Genomic DNA, 15,246 nt, shown 5'->3' with positions numbered 1-15,246 from the left:
CTTTAGTTACAAATCATTAACATGTGAAGTCGGTAAAAATGATTAATTATAGAATCTATTTTTTCAAGAACGACACAAACTTTGCTTCTTTACGATCATAGTACAGCGCGACCACATTGAGCACTTCTACAGAGAATGACAAAGGAACACATCTCTAAGTGTGACTAAGTGTTTACTGTAGTAAATGTTGTTTGCGTGAAGATGTTATGGAGGTGCATGGCACAATGTTCGTCTCTTGAGAGAAGATTTCATTAACTGTAACAATAGTAAATGTATCTGAGAAATGAGACTCATTGATGTCATCTTTCGCGCTCTATCTGCAGAGAAACGCGAATCCAGCTGGCGGGTCAGAACCTTTTCTGTCCTTAGGTCATTTTGACCACAAAATAAACGAACATCACTTCACCCTCTTTTTTTATTATACAATTTTTAATAAAAAAGACTAAATGGATATTAGGCAGTCATGTCAACATGCAGCATGTTGGAAACGGCTGATCTGAAACAGCACAGTGTGAAAAGGACAGAGGTTTGGATCACATCACTGTTAAAGGGATACTTCACCCAAACACGAAAATTCTGTCATCATTTACTCCTTCTCAGATTGTTCCAAACCTGTTTACATTTCTTTCTTCTGCTAAACACAAAGGAAGATCTTTGGAATAATGTCAGTAACCAAACAGATCTCGTCCCCCATTTATTTCCCCTACTACGGGAGTCATTCTTCCAAATATCTTTCTCTGTGTTCATCAGAACAAAGACATTTATTTTGGTTTGGAACAATCTGAGGGTGAGCAAAAGATGATAGATTTTTATTTTATTTTGGTTTGATCACTTTAAAACACATTTGAATAGTCAGTTTAGATAACCCTGCATCTAAATTGATTTATTGTTGAATTCTTTCAATAGCAGTTAAGTGCATTGATCACGTTGATGTATAAACCTTAAAAAATGTTGGTTACAACATAAGCATGCTGCCCAGGTGATAAAACATGCGGATATGTCAGATTGTTGTGCAATATAATACCACATGTTTTTAAACGTGTGATTATTCACAATTTTATTGCTGTTTGAATAGCTTGTGACTTTGCAACATGAGTTATTCTTTCCACTCTGTCCAAATGTCTGTAGGACAAACATTAGTTTGCCGTGGATGAATAATGTCACTTTGTTTTAGAGGTGGCAATATTGTCCAGATCTGTTTGTTTTTGAACAAACCCCAGCAGCGGACAAGCACTCAATGCATTTAAATGGTTCCTTAATGAGAGCTTCGATGTGTCTGAGGAATTTGAATCTTGGCATTTCTGTAAAATGACCTCCAAAGCAAGTAGAGGAGGACTGCTGTTCAATGTGTTTTAACAACCTATTCTCATCAATTCCGTATAAATAACACGCTGTTATTTACACGCAGTATTATTTAATACATACTCCAAAGTTCAATTGTGCGTGCATACGATACGCCTATTTTAGCGTGCGTGCAAATTATAACCTAACCCCAAACCCTAAACCTAAAGGTATTGTTTTAACTATTTCAGTACATTTAAAAAATAGTGCTCTCCACCGTGATTAATAGAGTTGAAAGGATTGTCGTGTCATATGCACACACGATTGAACTTTGGCGTACGTATTACACGATATTGCAACAGCGTGTTATTTATACAGAACTGATGAGAATAGGTTGTTAAAACACATTGAGCAGTGGTCTCTACTTGCTTTGGAGGTCATTTTACAGAAATGCCAAGATTCAAATAATGATGAAAAAGCACGAAATAATGAAAAAGAACTCCATTGATGAAGACTCCACTCTAATTAAAGCAGTTTTATTTGAGCCTTCAGCCTTTATATTTTAGTTCTTATTCTGCATATTTGTGCCCACATCTATCAACCGATGTTTTTGTCACTTTTGGAGCTTGACAGACATGGTAACACCCCTTCAAGATTGCTCTTTGATAATAACCATCTGGCTGCACATTGTTCTGTAACATATTAATTCAATTTATTTATATAGCACTTTTCACAATGTGCATTGTTCCAAAGCAGCTATACAGGAGCAAATAAGAAAAACAGAAAACACAGAAAGGTAAAACACAGCACAGTGCATGGTGTTTATAGAACAAGCCAGATCATTCTAATAAATAATATATAATAAATGCAGTCTCCCGGTGAGCCAGCCGACACGGCCCTGTGGCGAGGAACCCAAACTCCAATGATGAATAAATGGAGAAAAAAAAACCTCGGGAGAAACCAGTCTCAGCCTGTAGGGCCAGATCTCCTCTGACGTGTCACAGCTGCACTCAGTGACTTTGATTAAAAGTCACATAAAAGTTACTTGCCACATATATAAGTATTTGGACACAAAGCATTTATTTGTGACTAAATATTTTTAGTGCAATCATAAACTTTTAGTTGGTAAAGTATTGATAGAGTAGGCCGGCTCAGCAGTCACACGGCACTTAAAGGTGCAGTTTGTAAAAAACGCCGCTAGAGGGCGCACGATCAAAGCAACAACATTGCCGTAGCTTGATGACGCTGTGAAGGAGCGTGGAATGATGGGATGTGTTGTCTTCACCGCTGATGGCCTCAATCAGACGGGAACAAGAAATCATGTTAGCGGATGAGGGAAAGTAATAAAGTTTTATAAATGTTGCGTATAATTGTGGTCCGTAAATAAGTGACTGCTCGAAACAAGCTAGTGGCTTGCTAGACGCTAGACACTACTTCCACATTTGTCCATGACACTGTTGTCATGCGGTTTCTACGTCAGTAAAGGCGGTAACAAAGGGGAACGCGGATATGACTCCATTGACAGGCGACTGCACAGCCACGTGTCACTGTTTAGAATGGCGATTTTATCACGATTTACAAGTCGTTGGAAACATTTGAGATATTGTAAGGACTCAGCTGAACAAAATATATAACACTAGCTTAGTGGTTTTTGGATATTTTACTGCAAAGTTGTTACAAACTGCACCTTTAACCCTCAGACGTACGGTGGTTTCTGTGGAATCACAGGTCGCTGAATAGCATGTGACATTTTTCTGAAATAACTCTACAGAAAACAATATGACGTACAGGTGTGATATGACACGATCGCGAATATGTTTTCATTTTTATGGCTGAACCACTCTTTAAAGAAAGTGCACTTAGGTTACACTCATGAAAATAAGGGTGCTTAAAATGTTCTTCACGCCGATGCCATAGAAGAACCATTTTTGGTTCCACAAAGAAGCATTCAGTCAAAGGCTCTTTAAAGAACCATCTCTTTCTTACCATTTTATGATCTGAAGAACCTGGAAGCATTTCGACAAAGAAATGTTCTTTTATGGCATCGATGCACCTTTATTTTTAAGAGTGTACCCTAAGTGCAATTTCTTTCTAGAGTGTACGTGGCCACGCCAGAGATACTGAAGCACAAAATTGTAATTAAGAATTTATAATGGTCTCATTATCGTCTGGGTGGGCACCCTTTCACCTACACGGTCTTTGTGTCAGCCCAGTACATTCATACATCTCTCTGTCTTGTTCTCTTCACTGCAGGATTTTTGTGGCGGGCATCGGCTTCTTCAGTCTGTGCTTCTTAATGACCTCTCTGGGGGGCCAGTTCTCGGCCAAGCGGTTGGGCGATTCCCCATTCAGCATCCGAACCGAAGGTACATTAATAACACACTGGTCTTTACGTCCACCTGCTCTGGGCGTCTGCGCGTCTAATTCATCTGCTGGCATTTAGAGAGTGTTAGTTTATGGGTTATTTAATGGGGGTAATGGTGGGTTTTGTGCTGGCCTTTAACAGACTTGATTATACCGAGGTCTTCGAGCTGCAAATAGCAGTTCTGTCTGCGAAGCGCACCCATTCGTCTTCAGTCGTCACTTTTTACGGGTATGAAAATAGATCATGCTAGAGGCCATATCCCTGACAGCGATGTCATAAAAGAACGTGTCCGTGAGGAAGATGCAGCCGCCTTTTAGAGAGAGAGAGGGAATATTTTATGAATTAACCTGACAAGAAATTGTGAAAAGCAGTTTGTAAAAGCTTTTTTTGGGACAAAAGACCCATAGCCTGTGCTTAAAGGCCGTTAAAGTTAGTCCACCCAAAAATAAAAATTCAGTCCTCATTTATTTACCCTCTTGTCATTTCAAACCTGTTTGACTTTCTTTCTTCTGCAAAAAAAAAGATGTTTTTGAAGAACATTGGGAACCCATTCACTTCAAATTGTATGAACACAAAATCAGTGCGAGTCAATGGGTTCCATCACGGTTTGGTTAACAACATTCGTCAAAATATCTTCTTTTGTGTTATGCAAAAGAAAGAAAGTCAAACAGGTTTGAAATGAAAAGAGGGTAAATAAATGATGACTGGTTTTTATTTTATTTTGGGGTGAACTGTCACTTAAGGGGGGTATTGTGAATGTTAAATGTGTGTAAATATTAGGGATATTAGTGAAACGTTTTCAAGATGCATCACTACTTATGCAAATATGATGCCGTTTACAGTTCGGTAGAAAAAATGAGCCCTTCTACCCGGAGGGGTCTGTTGTACCCTACCTAACTCGTACTAGTATCTGAAAACATAATTACATTTGCCAAATTATTTAAAAAACAAACCCCTGAAGGGTTGAGGAATGTGTAACGTTTCATAAATTACATCTTTCCAAATCCGTGGAAATGTGCAGAGCTTTCTGAGGACTTCTGCAGGCAGCGAACCTATGAGGCAATGGCCTTTCCTCTGGGATTCAATTAATAAAAGACTTCTGGGTTTCAGTTAGTGTTCGTCTTCACCTCGCTCTCTACCGCCCACATAGGCCTTCAAAGGGAGCATCCTAACAGACGGAGATGGAAATTAAAATGCTCTGCATAGGTATGCGGCATATAAAAACTTGACTGACGTTACATTTCTGTGTGGTAAAACCTTATACACTGACTGTGATTTGAAGTATTAAAAGTAAATGTTCAATTTGATGTAGCTCCTGAACTTTTTACGTTTTAATGATTTATCAGCATTTCCCATGCTTTGTCCATCTTACATCTTGCATGAATGTTTTACTACTAGTGCGTTATAGGATTGCTTTCATCTCAAAGAACAAATGATACCGTCTTAGATTTTGTCCAGAAGCACAAGCTGCTTTTTGATGCCTTAAAATGCTGCCTGCATCACGCTAAGTTTTAGTCCAGAGCCTTTGTATGTAATATAAAAATTTTTGGGATTTAACAATGTGCCCAAGATCAAATGGTGTACTGAAGTGTGGAAAGTAGGTCTTACTGTAAGAGCTCCATTTGGAAAACTGCTGCATGGTGTGTTCAGCGAACCCCCACATAAAGCTGAAAATGATGGATTAGCGTTCTGTTATGTAGTGTGTGTGTGAGAGAGAGAGAGAGCGAGAGAGAGCACAATCTGATTAATTAACCATTCCCAGGCTGACGTCTTGAAAAAGCAGCTGTGCACAATTCGCTCATTAAACTGCGCCTGCTGATCAGCCTGAGAAGGACAACGCTGAGTTTTTGAGCTTTGCCCCTCTTAATGTCTGAAGCTTCAGTGCTGAAAGAGATGAGAGGGTTACTTTAACATTTGTTCTGTTCTGTGTCAATGTTCTTTTGAGCAATTTTGAATTGCTCAAAAAATGTACCACCATTTAAGTGTTACTTTAAAACGTCTTGACTTTTCCTAATCTTTTGAGAAGTGATTACACACGAATTGCGATTGGATAACACTTCATCTGTCCTCTGTAATGTTACACTAATTACGTGTGGGGTCTCGGAGAGCCCAGCTGCAAGCCAAAAGTTGCCTGCACTTTTCAGTTCATTTTCAATTAGTGTGGTGAATGAAACGGAGAACATCAGATGTCCCGAGACATTACCCTGGATGACCGATAGAGAAGCGTGTGTTTGAGAGCTGTGTGGGGTTACAGCATTGCCTGTTGCTAATGTTACATATGCTTTATTCCTCCACAGCTTGTTTTTATTTTGTATGAAAAATAAGGGCTACTGTATATTAAGTGTTATTGTAGGTTTATTTCTCTATAAGCTTAAATGAACCAATTTATCTCAACCTAACATTTAATTTCTTTAGTCAGAGTTCATACACCGTGTCTACACCGGCAAAAAAACTATAGAACAAACCCATATGACAACTAGCTCCATTCGTCCCTACAATAAAAGTGTAATAACAATTCTCATGTTGACAAAACGTTGCACATGTTGGGAGCCATTAGAGCTGGTTGGAGGGTTCATTTTTCTACCCCAATACAACCAAGATTTTTCATTCTCTGTTTCGGGGATTCTGATTGAAGGAATATTTTTCTAACCGAGAGAAGACTGGACAATCCTCTTTTGCTTACCTCTGGGACACTCCGCATTGGACATTAAAAGAGACTCAAGTTGATTGTATGAATTGTCAACTCCTATTCTGTGACCTCTCACGAGTCTAAGATACATTTGTTTTCCTTTTCAATTTATTATGTGTTTCATGGAAGAGATGTTTAAATGTTTATGTTTTATGAGTATTTTTGGCTGAAGACTACCTGATGATTATATGGCGTTATCCTTTTTTGATGAATTTGCCTAAATACAGTCGAGTCATTGAACTCGATGTGATGATAAAGTGACTTTATTGCATATAGGTTGAGTCGAATTTGTTACAAAATGTTTCAGAAATGTTACTTCAATTGATATCTTATCATAATGAATATTAGCAACAATTCATTTAAATTGTGTGAATTGTGTTGCTGAAATGCAGCTGAATTGGTAGAGGATTGCATAATAAAATGTTTCCCCTTAATTCATTAGATGCAGTAAATTAAGAAATGTATTAATTTGACATTTTAATACTTGAACAATTGGAAAATGGTGGGTTAGGGACCATGTAAAAAGTTCACACTTTACTTATAAATGAAGCCACGTGTTTTTGTTTGTTTTGGCCAAATGCCACATGCAACACAAAACTTGTTAATTTAACACGTCATAGCTTCTTGCACAATTTTAGAGGAGGACAGGCTCAGTAATGCTCCAGCAATGCCCAACCCCAGTAAAGCTCAACTCACAGTGATGCTCAATTCCAGTAATGCTTCACCCTAGGATGTTCCAGTTCACTCTTCCTGAATGGAAGCTGTTCTTTATTAGTTCCTGAAAGGCTGTTGGATCCTTTCCGTTTTCACACCCTTTCTATGACCCTGTTCTCCATGAACATGCTGAATATCATCATTCTGCACAGGTTCTGGGATTAAGCCTCTAATGGATACTAGGGTTGTCACGGTACCATAAACATGTCTTACGATACTATACCAGCTGAAGTATCTCGATACCAAGTAGTATCACGATGCTGTGCCATGTTCATAATTCAAATCTATACAAAAACACAGATTTAGAAACATTTTGTATTTACTATAGTAAACTGTTTGCACTAGAATATGTTGTTGTATTAACTGTAGTAATTGGATAAATTGTAGCAAATACTGTAGTATACTTAAATATTTACTATGGTAAGACTCAAAAATACTAGTGTCTATGAGTTTTAGTAGTTTACTTTAGTAAATATTAAAGTACACTAGATAATTTTTCACGTGGGAACTAATTCAAATGTGGGACAAATTTCATTGATACAGCAGTCTTTATAAAGTAAGGTAAACTAAGACGGCCAGTAGGTGGCGTCAGTTTTCAACTGAGTTAGTGAATCATTTGACCAACTCGTTCAAAATGCTAATTTGAATCATTATCTGGTCCGAGTCATTCAAAACACACATTCATTTAGGAGAAAAACACCGCAAAAAGGCAGATGTAAGTGTTCAAATGAATATTAATGCGCATATGCAACATTAACTACGGTACTACGATACTACCATTTCAAAAATAGAGAGGCATCGCGGGTATTTTGAAGCTTTAGCATCGTGATGTTAACGTAGCACCAGTACACCGTGCAACCCTAATGGATACTAATGGCTGTTCTAGAAGAGGTTTGTTTTTATACATTTTTAATGAACATTTGTGAGTGGGTTGGTACAGAGAGCACTTTACATAGCAGGCTTGTGTTAGTTAAATGAGAAAAGCAGGATGTCTAATAGCTTAAAGACAAGGTTTCAACAGGCCTCTTCAATTATGATTCACACGGAACACCCCGAAACATACCAGAAATTTAAAAGATGTACCTTTAAAATTCAGATTGCAGACAGCGATTCCAAGTCTGAGGTCATTCAAGATGTTTTGTACCATGTAAAAGTTACTGAAGACTTTCTATGATCTTCAAGACCTAAATATCCAGCTGTTTTAATTCAAATGTTTTTAAATAAATAAATGCCAACAAATTATGTTCCAAATATGTGCCTTTATGTGCACATTGTCAGTTTTACATCTGAGATAACATACAGCCATAGAGCATTATCCCGAAGCAACCTCCGACCTCACACAAAGCCTCACATACCACTTATTTCATTAAAGACTTTTTTTCTTCATTGACAACCATTCAAAAGCTGCTGTGCATAGAGTTGCTGTGCCAGCCGACCCACTTTCATCAGGATGAATGGGCACACTTTTGATAGCTTTTTACCAAGTATTATCGATCATGGTTGTTGTGTTGTTGATTTATTGGATTTGTATAATTTTATGCCGCCCAGTCCCTACAGCTAAAATATCATTTCTTTTACTGTAGGATTGTATATTCAGTAATGGTGCAGCTCTGGCACTATAATATTTCATTATGGTGTTCCCGTTATTGAAATCTAATCTGGGTTGGGTCTCCCGCATGCCTTGCATGAGAAGCATCATTTCATGACAAGCCCAACACTTTAAAGCTGCGTTTGGAAATGTTTTATGTTTAGCTGGTTCTTATTCGTCTTATAGTAAAACCAGTCATTTTGGTCTTTATACTGACACCTTTTGGTGTGGATGCATGAAGTTGGACCTTAAAGCCGATACTCCATCTTTTCTTTTGTTGCTTTTGTCTATAGTTTTTTATTCATTGTACACAAATATATACATTAGATAATACAGCCGTGGCCTAATGGTTAGAGTAACCCAAACGTTGCCGGTTCGAGCCTCAGTACCAGCAGGGATTGTAGGTGGGGGGAGTGAATGATCAGCGCTCTCCTTCACCTTCAATACCACGGCAGAGGTGAGACCCTTGAGCAAGGCATGCTGAATTTCACCATTAAGGCATTTAATGTGATTCTGTAAAAGAAATTAATCAGGATTACTTCACCTCAGAAATATTACAGTTTGTGTTCTAATTTTTTGCTGTCATACCATAGTATGGTTCATTTGTTAACTTACCAAATATATACAGTATGTACTGTATATACATACACACAGAGAGAGAGCGAGAGAGAGACAAACACAAACTAACATGCGCGCACACACATTCTTTGTCACAATCCAGTCTAGAAGATATACTTGCCATGTTCCAGAATGCAATCTATTCACTGAAGTTCATCTTTTGAACCGAACAGCATGGAAAATCTTCCTTTGGAATCCTGAAAGAAAAATCGATTAGGTTACTCACGTAATTCCAGTTCCCTGAGATAACGGGAACAAGCATTGCATTTAGCAAAACGCTATGGGAAAACGTCTCGGTTGCGGTTGTAACCTCGGTTCCCTGATGGAGGGAACGAGACATTGTGTCGAGCCGACAGATGGGGTTCGTCCCTGAGAACCAATCGCTTCCGACTTCTTAGAAAAGGCCAATGAAAATTGGCGAATGAAATTTGCATGCCGGACTCCGCCCCCGGATATCCGGGTATAAAAGGGAGACGGCGTGCCTCATTCATTCACCTGTTCCATACCAAAAAAGAGGATGCTCTGCACAGAGGAGAGCTTGCTCTTTTTCGGTTGACCTGTGGTCCCAATCGATCTAGGTGCCGAAGCACTAGGTCCCTGTGTGTACATAACAGATCTCACGAGTGTGTCAAATGAGCCAGTCGTCGAGATAGTTTAGTACCCGCACACCTCTCTCCCCGAGGGGAGTGAGGGTGGCTTCCACGATCTTCGTGAAGACTCATGGGGACAGGGACAGACCGAAGGGGAGGACTCTGTACTAATATGCCTGACCCTCAAAAGCGAACCGTAGGAACGGGCGATGATGAGGGAGAATGAGACATGAGAGTAAGCATCCTTCAGGTCGATTGCCATGAATCCATCTTGACATCTGACAGATGCCAGGATGCGCTTCTGCGTGAGCATCCTGAACGGCAGCTTGAGTAGGTGCCTGTTCAGGGTACGCAGATCTAGCGACCCCCGCTCTTTTGGGGACGATGAAGTACGGGCTGTAAAACCCGTTGAACATCTCGGCTAGAGGGACGAGCACGATCGCTTCCTCACCAGAGGGGTGGCGACCTCGGCCCGAAGCACGGGGCATCCTTGCCTCAGCTGAGGTTAAGAGGATGCCCCGAAACTTGGGCGGGCGTCCGGGGAGTTGGATCACGTAGCCAAGACGGACCGTATCCCGTAGTCACCGTGACGGTTTGGGAAGCTCCTGTCAGGCTCCCAGGGACAGACAGGGAGGCTAGGGGTACGTTCTGCTTCATCGACCTCCCAGGGGTGGTTCCATGGCTGGCAGTACGGATCCCTCGCCGTTGGGGGGACCCCCGGGGAGGAGATCGGCTCTGCAGTTTTACCTGTCTGGCGATGATGTAGCACAACGCACCATCGAATGAGAGTGCTTAGGCTGATGATTATCCTCAACATTGGGTCTTGCCGCAACGTCGAGTTGCCGAACACCGTCGTGTAGAGGGTGAGAGCGGCTGTGATAATACCCAGACGATGATGTGGCACAAAGCACCGTAGATTGAGAGTGCTTAGGCTGCTGATTATCCTCGACATTGGGTCTTGCCGTGACGCAACGTCGAGTTGCAGAACACCGTCGTGTAGAGGGTGAGAGCGGCTGTGAAAAACGCCCAGAGAGGGAGAAAACTTTTAGAAAGGTATTCTCGATCTCCCTGGGGTCTTCCCATGAGGGCCGCTTTGGCTTTCGCCGCGGCTGCTGACGGGATGGTGGTCTCCTCTTCGATGTCTCGAAGAGGACCAGGGCTGCTGGGAAGCAGACGGTGCACGGGATCTCGGCGGCCAGAGGGCGGTCGAGTCACGGCTGGGGAGGACATACTTGATATCCTCTGTCTGCTCCCTAACTGTCGAACTCGACAGTATCACCAAACAGCCCCCCCTTGCGAGATGGGTGCATCGAGAAAGCGGACTTTCTCAGTGTTACTCACCTGTGCAAGGTTCAGCCAGAGGTGTCTCTCCTGGATCACAAGTGTGGACATCGCCCGACCCAGGGCCCGCACGATCACCTTGTTCGCCCGAGAGCGAGGTCGGTGAAGCCGCGGAGTTCCTGCATAAGCGCTGGGTCGGTCTTACCCTCGTGGAGCTCTCTCCGCGCATTGGCCTCGCAGGAAGGCCATAGCATGGAGAGAGGGGACAGCTTGGCCCGCAGCAGAGTAAGCTCTCGACACCTCAGATGCCGAAAAGCCTACGTGCTTTGGACGGGAGTCTAGGTCGAGCCCCTGGGGGACATCGACGTATCCTCTAGCTGCCCCACCATCGAGGGAAGAAAGGGTGATGGAACTAGTTGACGTGTACGCGCCGAAGGGGGCGTTCCAGGTCGTACTAGGTTCCTCATGCACTTCCTCATTCCACTTCCCACCCCCCCTCCCATGTTTGTTATTTTTATTAAGTCACCCCAATCCCTTAGTCTTGTTGTCTTGTCTGCCCCTTGTCTTGTTCACCATGTTTGTTTGTTTTTTGTCTTTGGTCCAGTCTGTCAGGTCTTGTTAGTCAACCGCTTGGTGAACACCTGGAGGTGTTCATTAAGGGGGGGGGGCTCTGTCACGGTCCCACCGTCTTGTTTATGAAATTCTAGTCGTGTGGCGGGATCGGGGCAGAGCCCTTAGGTTTTATGTGAGAAAACCATGAGTTGTTTGTTTTTATTGTTTTTACTTCCCATGTGTTTTCTCGTGTCTCGTCTTTGACCCCGCCCCTCTCGTCTCATGTATTGCTTTCCGCTCGTGTCTCATGTTCCTCACCTGCCCTGTGTAATTATCTCTCGTTTGTCTTGCCTATTTAATGCCTCATGTTTCATTGTCCTGTGTTCGTTCATTGTATATGGTTCTTGTCTGTGTACTTACCTCCGTGCCTAGTGCTGTGTGTTCCTGTTCCTGGTTGTTGCGTGAGTTTAGTTATTGTCAGTTCTTTGTAGTTTTGTCCAGTGTGGTGTTTAGTCCTTGTATTTTAGTTTAGTCAGTTTATGTGCCTGTTTTGTTCTTCCATTCATTATCGTGTTTTGTTCCCCACTGTGGGTTTTTGTTTTGCGTGTCTTTTTGTAATATTAAAGTCTTGTTAACCCCTTCACGCCTGTCTGCATCTGGGTTCTTCCACGCACCGTCGTGATAGACATCAGGCTCAGCAAACGCCAGGTCCTGGAATGCACCTATCGATGACAGGTTGAACACTGCCTCCACAGAAGAATGTCAACGACTACTTTTCTAGCCCCGCCCACTGGTTCGCGCATGACATTACTGAAGTAACACAAGTTGCGTGGAACCAGATAGAGCGAGCAAGCAATAAACATGCCATTAAAGATCGCAAAATACTGTGCAGTACCTGGATGTGGAAGAACACAGTCGCTGAATAACCTTCCTTCAGAAGTTTATTGAAAGACGTTCCAGCTCACGTGGGTAAAACATTGAGCGTTTGTTCGCTTCATTTCACCGTGGATTCCTATGTGAACAAGGCACAGGTCGATGCTGGATTTGCAGAGAGACTAAAATTAAAAAGCAGTGCTGTGCCGTCAATATTGGATCCGATAGGAATGGCACAGCAATCTTATGTGAGTAAAACATATTTGTACTATGCATCACTATTGCTTTGTTAGAGATCGCTTGATATGCCCTGATAGTCCTATTCGCACGGGATTAGTATTACCTGGGGACCTCTAGTCATTTGTAATAATTGCAGAGGTTGTCTGTGATCATAATCCCATGCGAATCGGCCATGTCTGTCATTTGTAAAGTAAAAATTCCCCCACAAATTACCTACCATATTTTGACGAACACCGAGGTCCTGTGATAATACTAGTCCCATGCGAATTGGCATCTCTGTGTTTTGGTGGGCTCATAGATCATTTCTCAAGGTTTTATCCACTGTTTGCAAATAATGGAGGATGTTTTGAAGTGTTTTGATATTATTTCGGGTGCTGGGTTATATCCATACCTGCCAACACTGTCATTTGGCCCGGGAGTCTCCCGTTTGTTTATTTATCATGGCAACTCTCGTGACATTTGAGACCCGCGATCGGGGTAATCTTCCGGTTCGCGATCACGGGTCTCAAATGCTGACAGCTATGGTCATATATCATTAAACACCATACAACTATAGGCTATACAAACTATACGCAAAGCATTGCCATCAAATCCGGGAAATAAGTCAGTAAATTTGAATAAAATCACAGGCTTCATTCATCCCGTGTGAATGCGTCACATGAAATACTGATGTGGGGAGGTAATTTCTAAATCAAACGAGGTCCCCAGATAATACTAATCCTGTGCGAATAGGGTGAATGTGTAACCTAATGTTACGTTTCTAACCAAATTCACAGAAGGCTCCAACTAAGTTTACTACGCAAACTGCTATTCAGTCATAGCAGTGGGCGGTTACTTCCAAGTCTTCAATGCGGCACGCCCATTAAAACCGATCGTTTGTCAAGCCGGCCTCAAAACCAGGGTAGAAAAATGCCTATTACTTATTGATTTTGATGTTTTTGAATGTAAAAACCACACGAACGTCATAAGTAGACCTCATACAACAGTATAAAACAATATAAAAGGCCAGTTCATGACACCTTTAACAGTTTGGGCGCTTGGTGATTTTGCTATCAATTTCCCAGCAAGAAGCATAACATAGCACAACTCAAGTGTAGAAACCATGGTAGTAAATACATGCGAACTCACGCCAGCACAGTTTCTTTTTAGGATAAAGCCTAACATTAACCCTACTACCTTTTAGCCTGCTAGCTAATTTTAGCCAAAGTCAAACTGCATGTCAGTTGACAATGTGCGCATCATTTCTTTCAGTTCCTTTGTGTCAAACGAGTAAAACTCAACCACATTAGAGTCAAACTAGAGTCAAATCAACACAATTTTTGTCAAGTTTGTCATGATTTTTTCATGTTCAGTTATGTAATTGTATCCCTTCATGTTGGCACTACATAAATGATTTGTGTTGTGTTAAAACCACAATATGGAATCATTTTGTTATGAAATATCCAAAAATCACTTGCACATGGTGTGATATATTTCATGCAGTTGTGACTCAACAGAGACTCCACTCTCGCATGTGTTTTAATAGACAGGTAAGCACATTTTTTTTATTGTACACGAAATACTCATGCACAGATTATTTGAATAGTTATGAATGCAGTTACCCTATGAAATACAGTATATGTCACACAAAAATATGTAGCCAGTAATGTTACTTGTTAATGCTGTGGGTTCCTTCAAATTTACTTTTTAAACGACGACTGAATGACTGTTTTAAACAGGTAAAACTGTGTAGCATTACGCTACCAAATCAATTGACAAAGTCCAATATCAGTCGCGGGCTAATGTAGCATTACATTCTACGTTTCTTGCAAGCTAATTCATTACGATGACATAAAATAAAATTAATTCATTACCTCGTCCGTGAACATGATGGGCGATCTCCATACGCCTCTGGATGGTGAAAACGACATGTCCCATAATTCCACTCTCCTACATAACGTCATTTAGCTTCACCTTTTGTTGTTGTTTAGAAAGTGCGCCATCTAGCGGTCCAAATATTCCATATTGTGGCTTTAACATACAGTATAATTGTTACAACTAGGAGAGGATTTATATTTCCCAGCATGCTTTGCATAAGATTGCATTTTGAAGTTATTTTCTTAATTAAGTGTTGTTTCATGGGTTTTTCAGTAAAGAGAAACACTTGTTAGTGTTTAATGTTCATTTATCTTTGAGATTCAGATGAGTTTGTTGTATTTTTCAGTTTTGTGGTTACCATTGTTCAGAAAAGCATTGCCTTTGCTTAGGTAGTGGGCGGTTACATTTTAAAATTTCAATTTCTGTTAAACTCTGTTAACTTAATATCTTGTTAGAGATAAAAAAACATTTTAAGTCACCTTAACTAAAAACACTTACAGTATGTTGAGAACATTAAATGAAAATATGAAATGTTAACATATAAAAATCATGTTTGTTTAACAACCATAAATTTGGCAACCTGAACATAATGAAATTA

The 15,246-nt window shown here is 40.9% G+C and overlaps 1 protein-coding gene across 2 annotated transcripts in view; it reads left to right on the top strand.

Annotated features, from left to right (window-relative positions):
* LOC130561272 (alpha-1,6-mannosylglycoprotein 6-beta-N-acetylglucosaminyltransferase B) overlaps window positions 1–15,246 on the top strand; it is a 132,642-nt gene that overhangs the window by 772 nt on the left and 116,624 nt on the right. For both annotated transcript variants that reach the window (XM_057345478.1, XM_057345477.1), the window contains exon 2: window positions 3,535–3,647. In XM_057345478.1, the coding sequence (XP_057201461.1) occupies window positions 3,535–3,647 (113 nt within the window). The remainder of the gene's footprint in view (window positions 1–3,534; window positions 3,648–15,246) is intronic.

The sequence above is a fragment of the Triplophysa rosa genome, linkage group LG11, assembly GCF_024868665.1.
Source record: "Triplophysa rosa linkage group LG11, Trosa_1v2, whole genome shotgun sequence".
Classification (NCBI taxonomy): domain Eukaryota; kingdom Metazoa; phylum Chordata; class Actinopteri; order Cypriniformes; family Nemacheilidae; genus Triplophysa; species Triplophysa rosa.
This window is presented reverse-complemented; position numbering and strand designations above follow the sequence as displayed.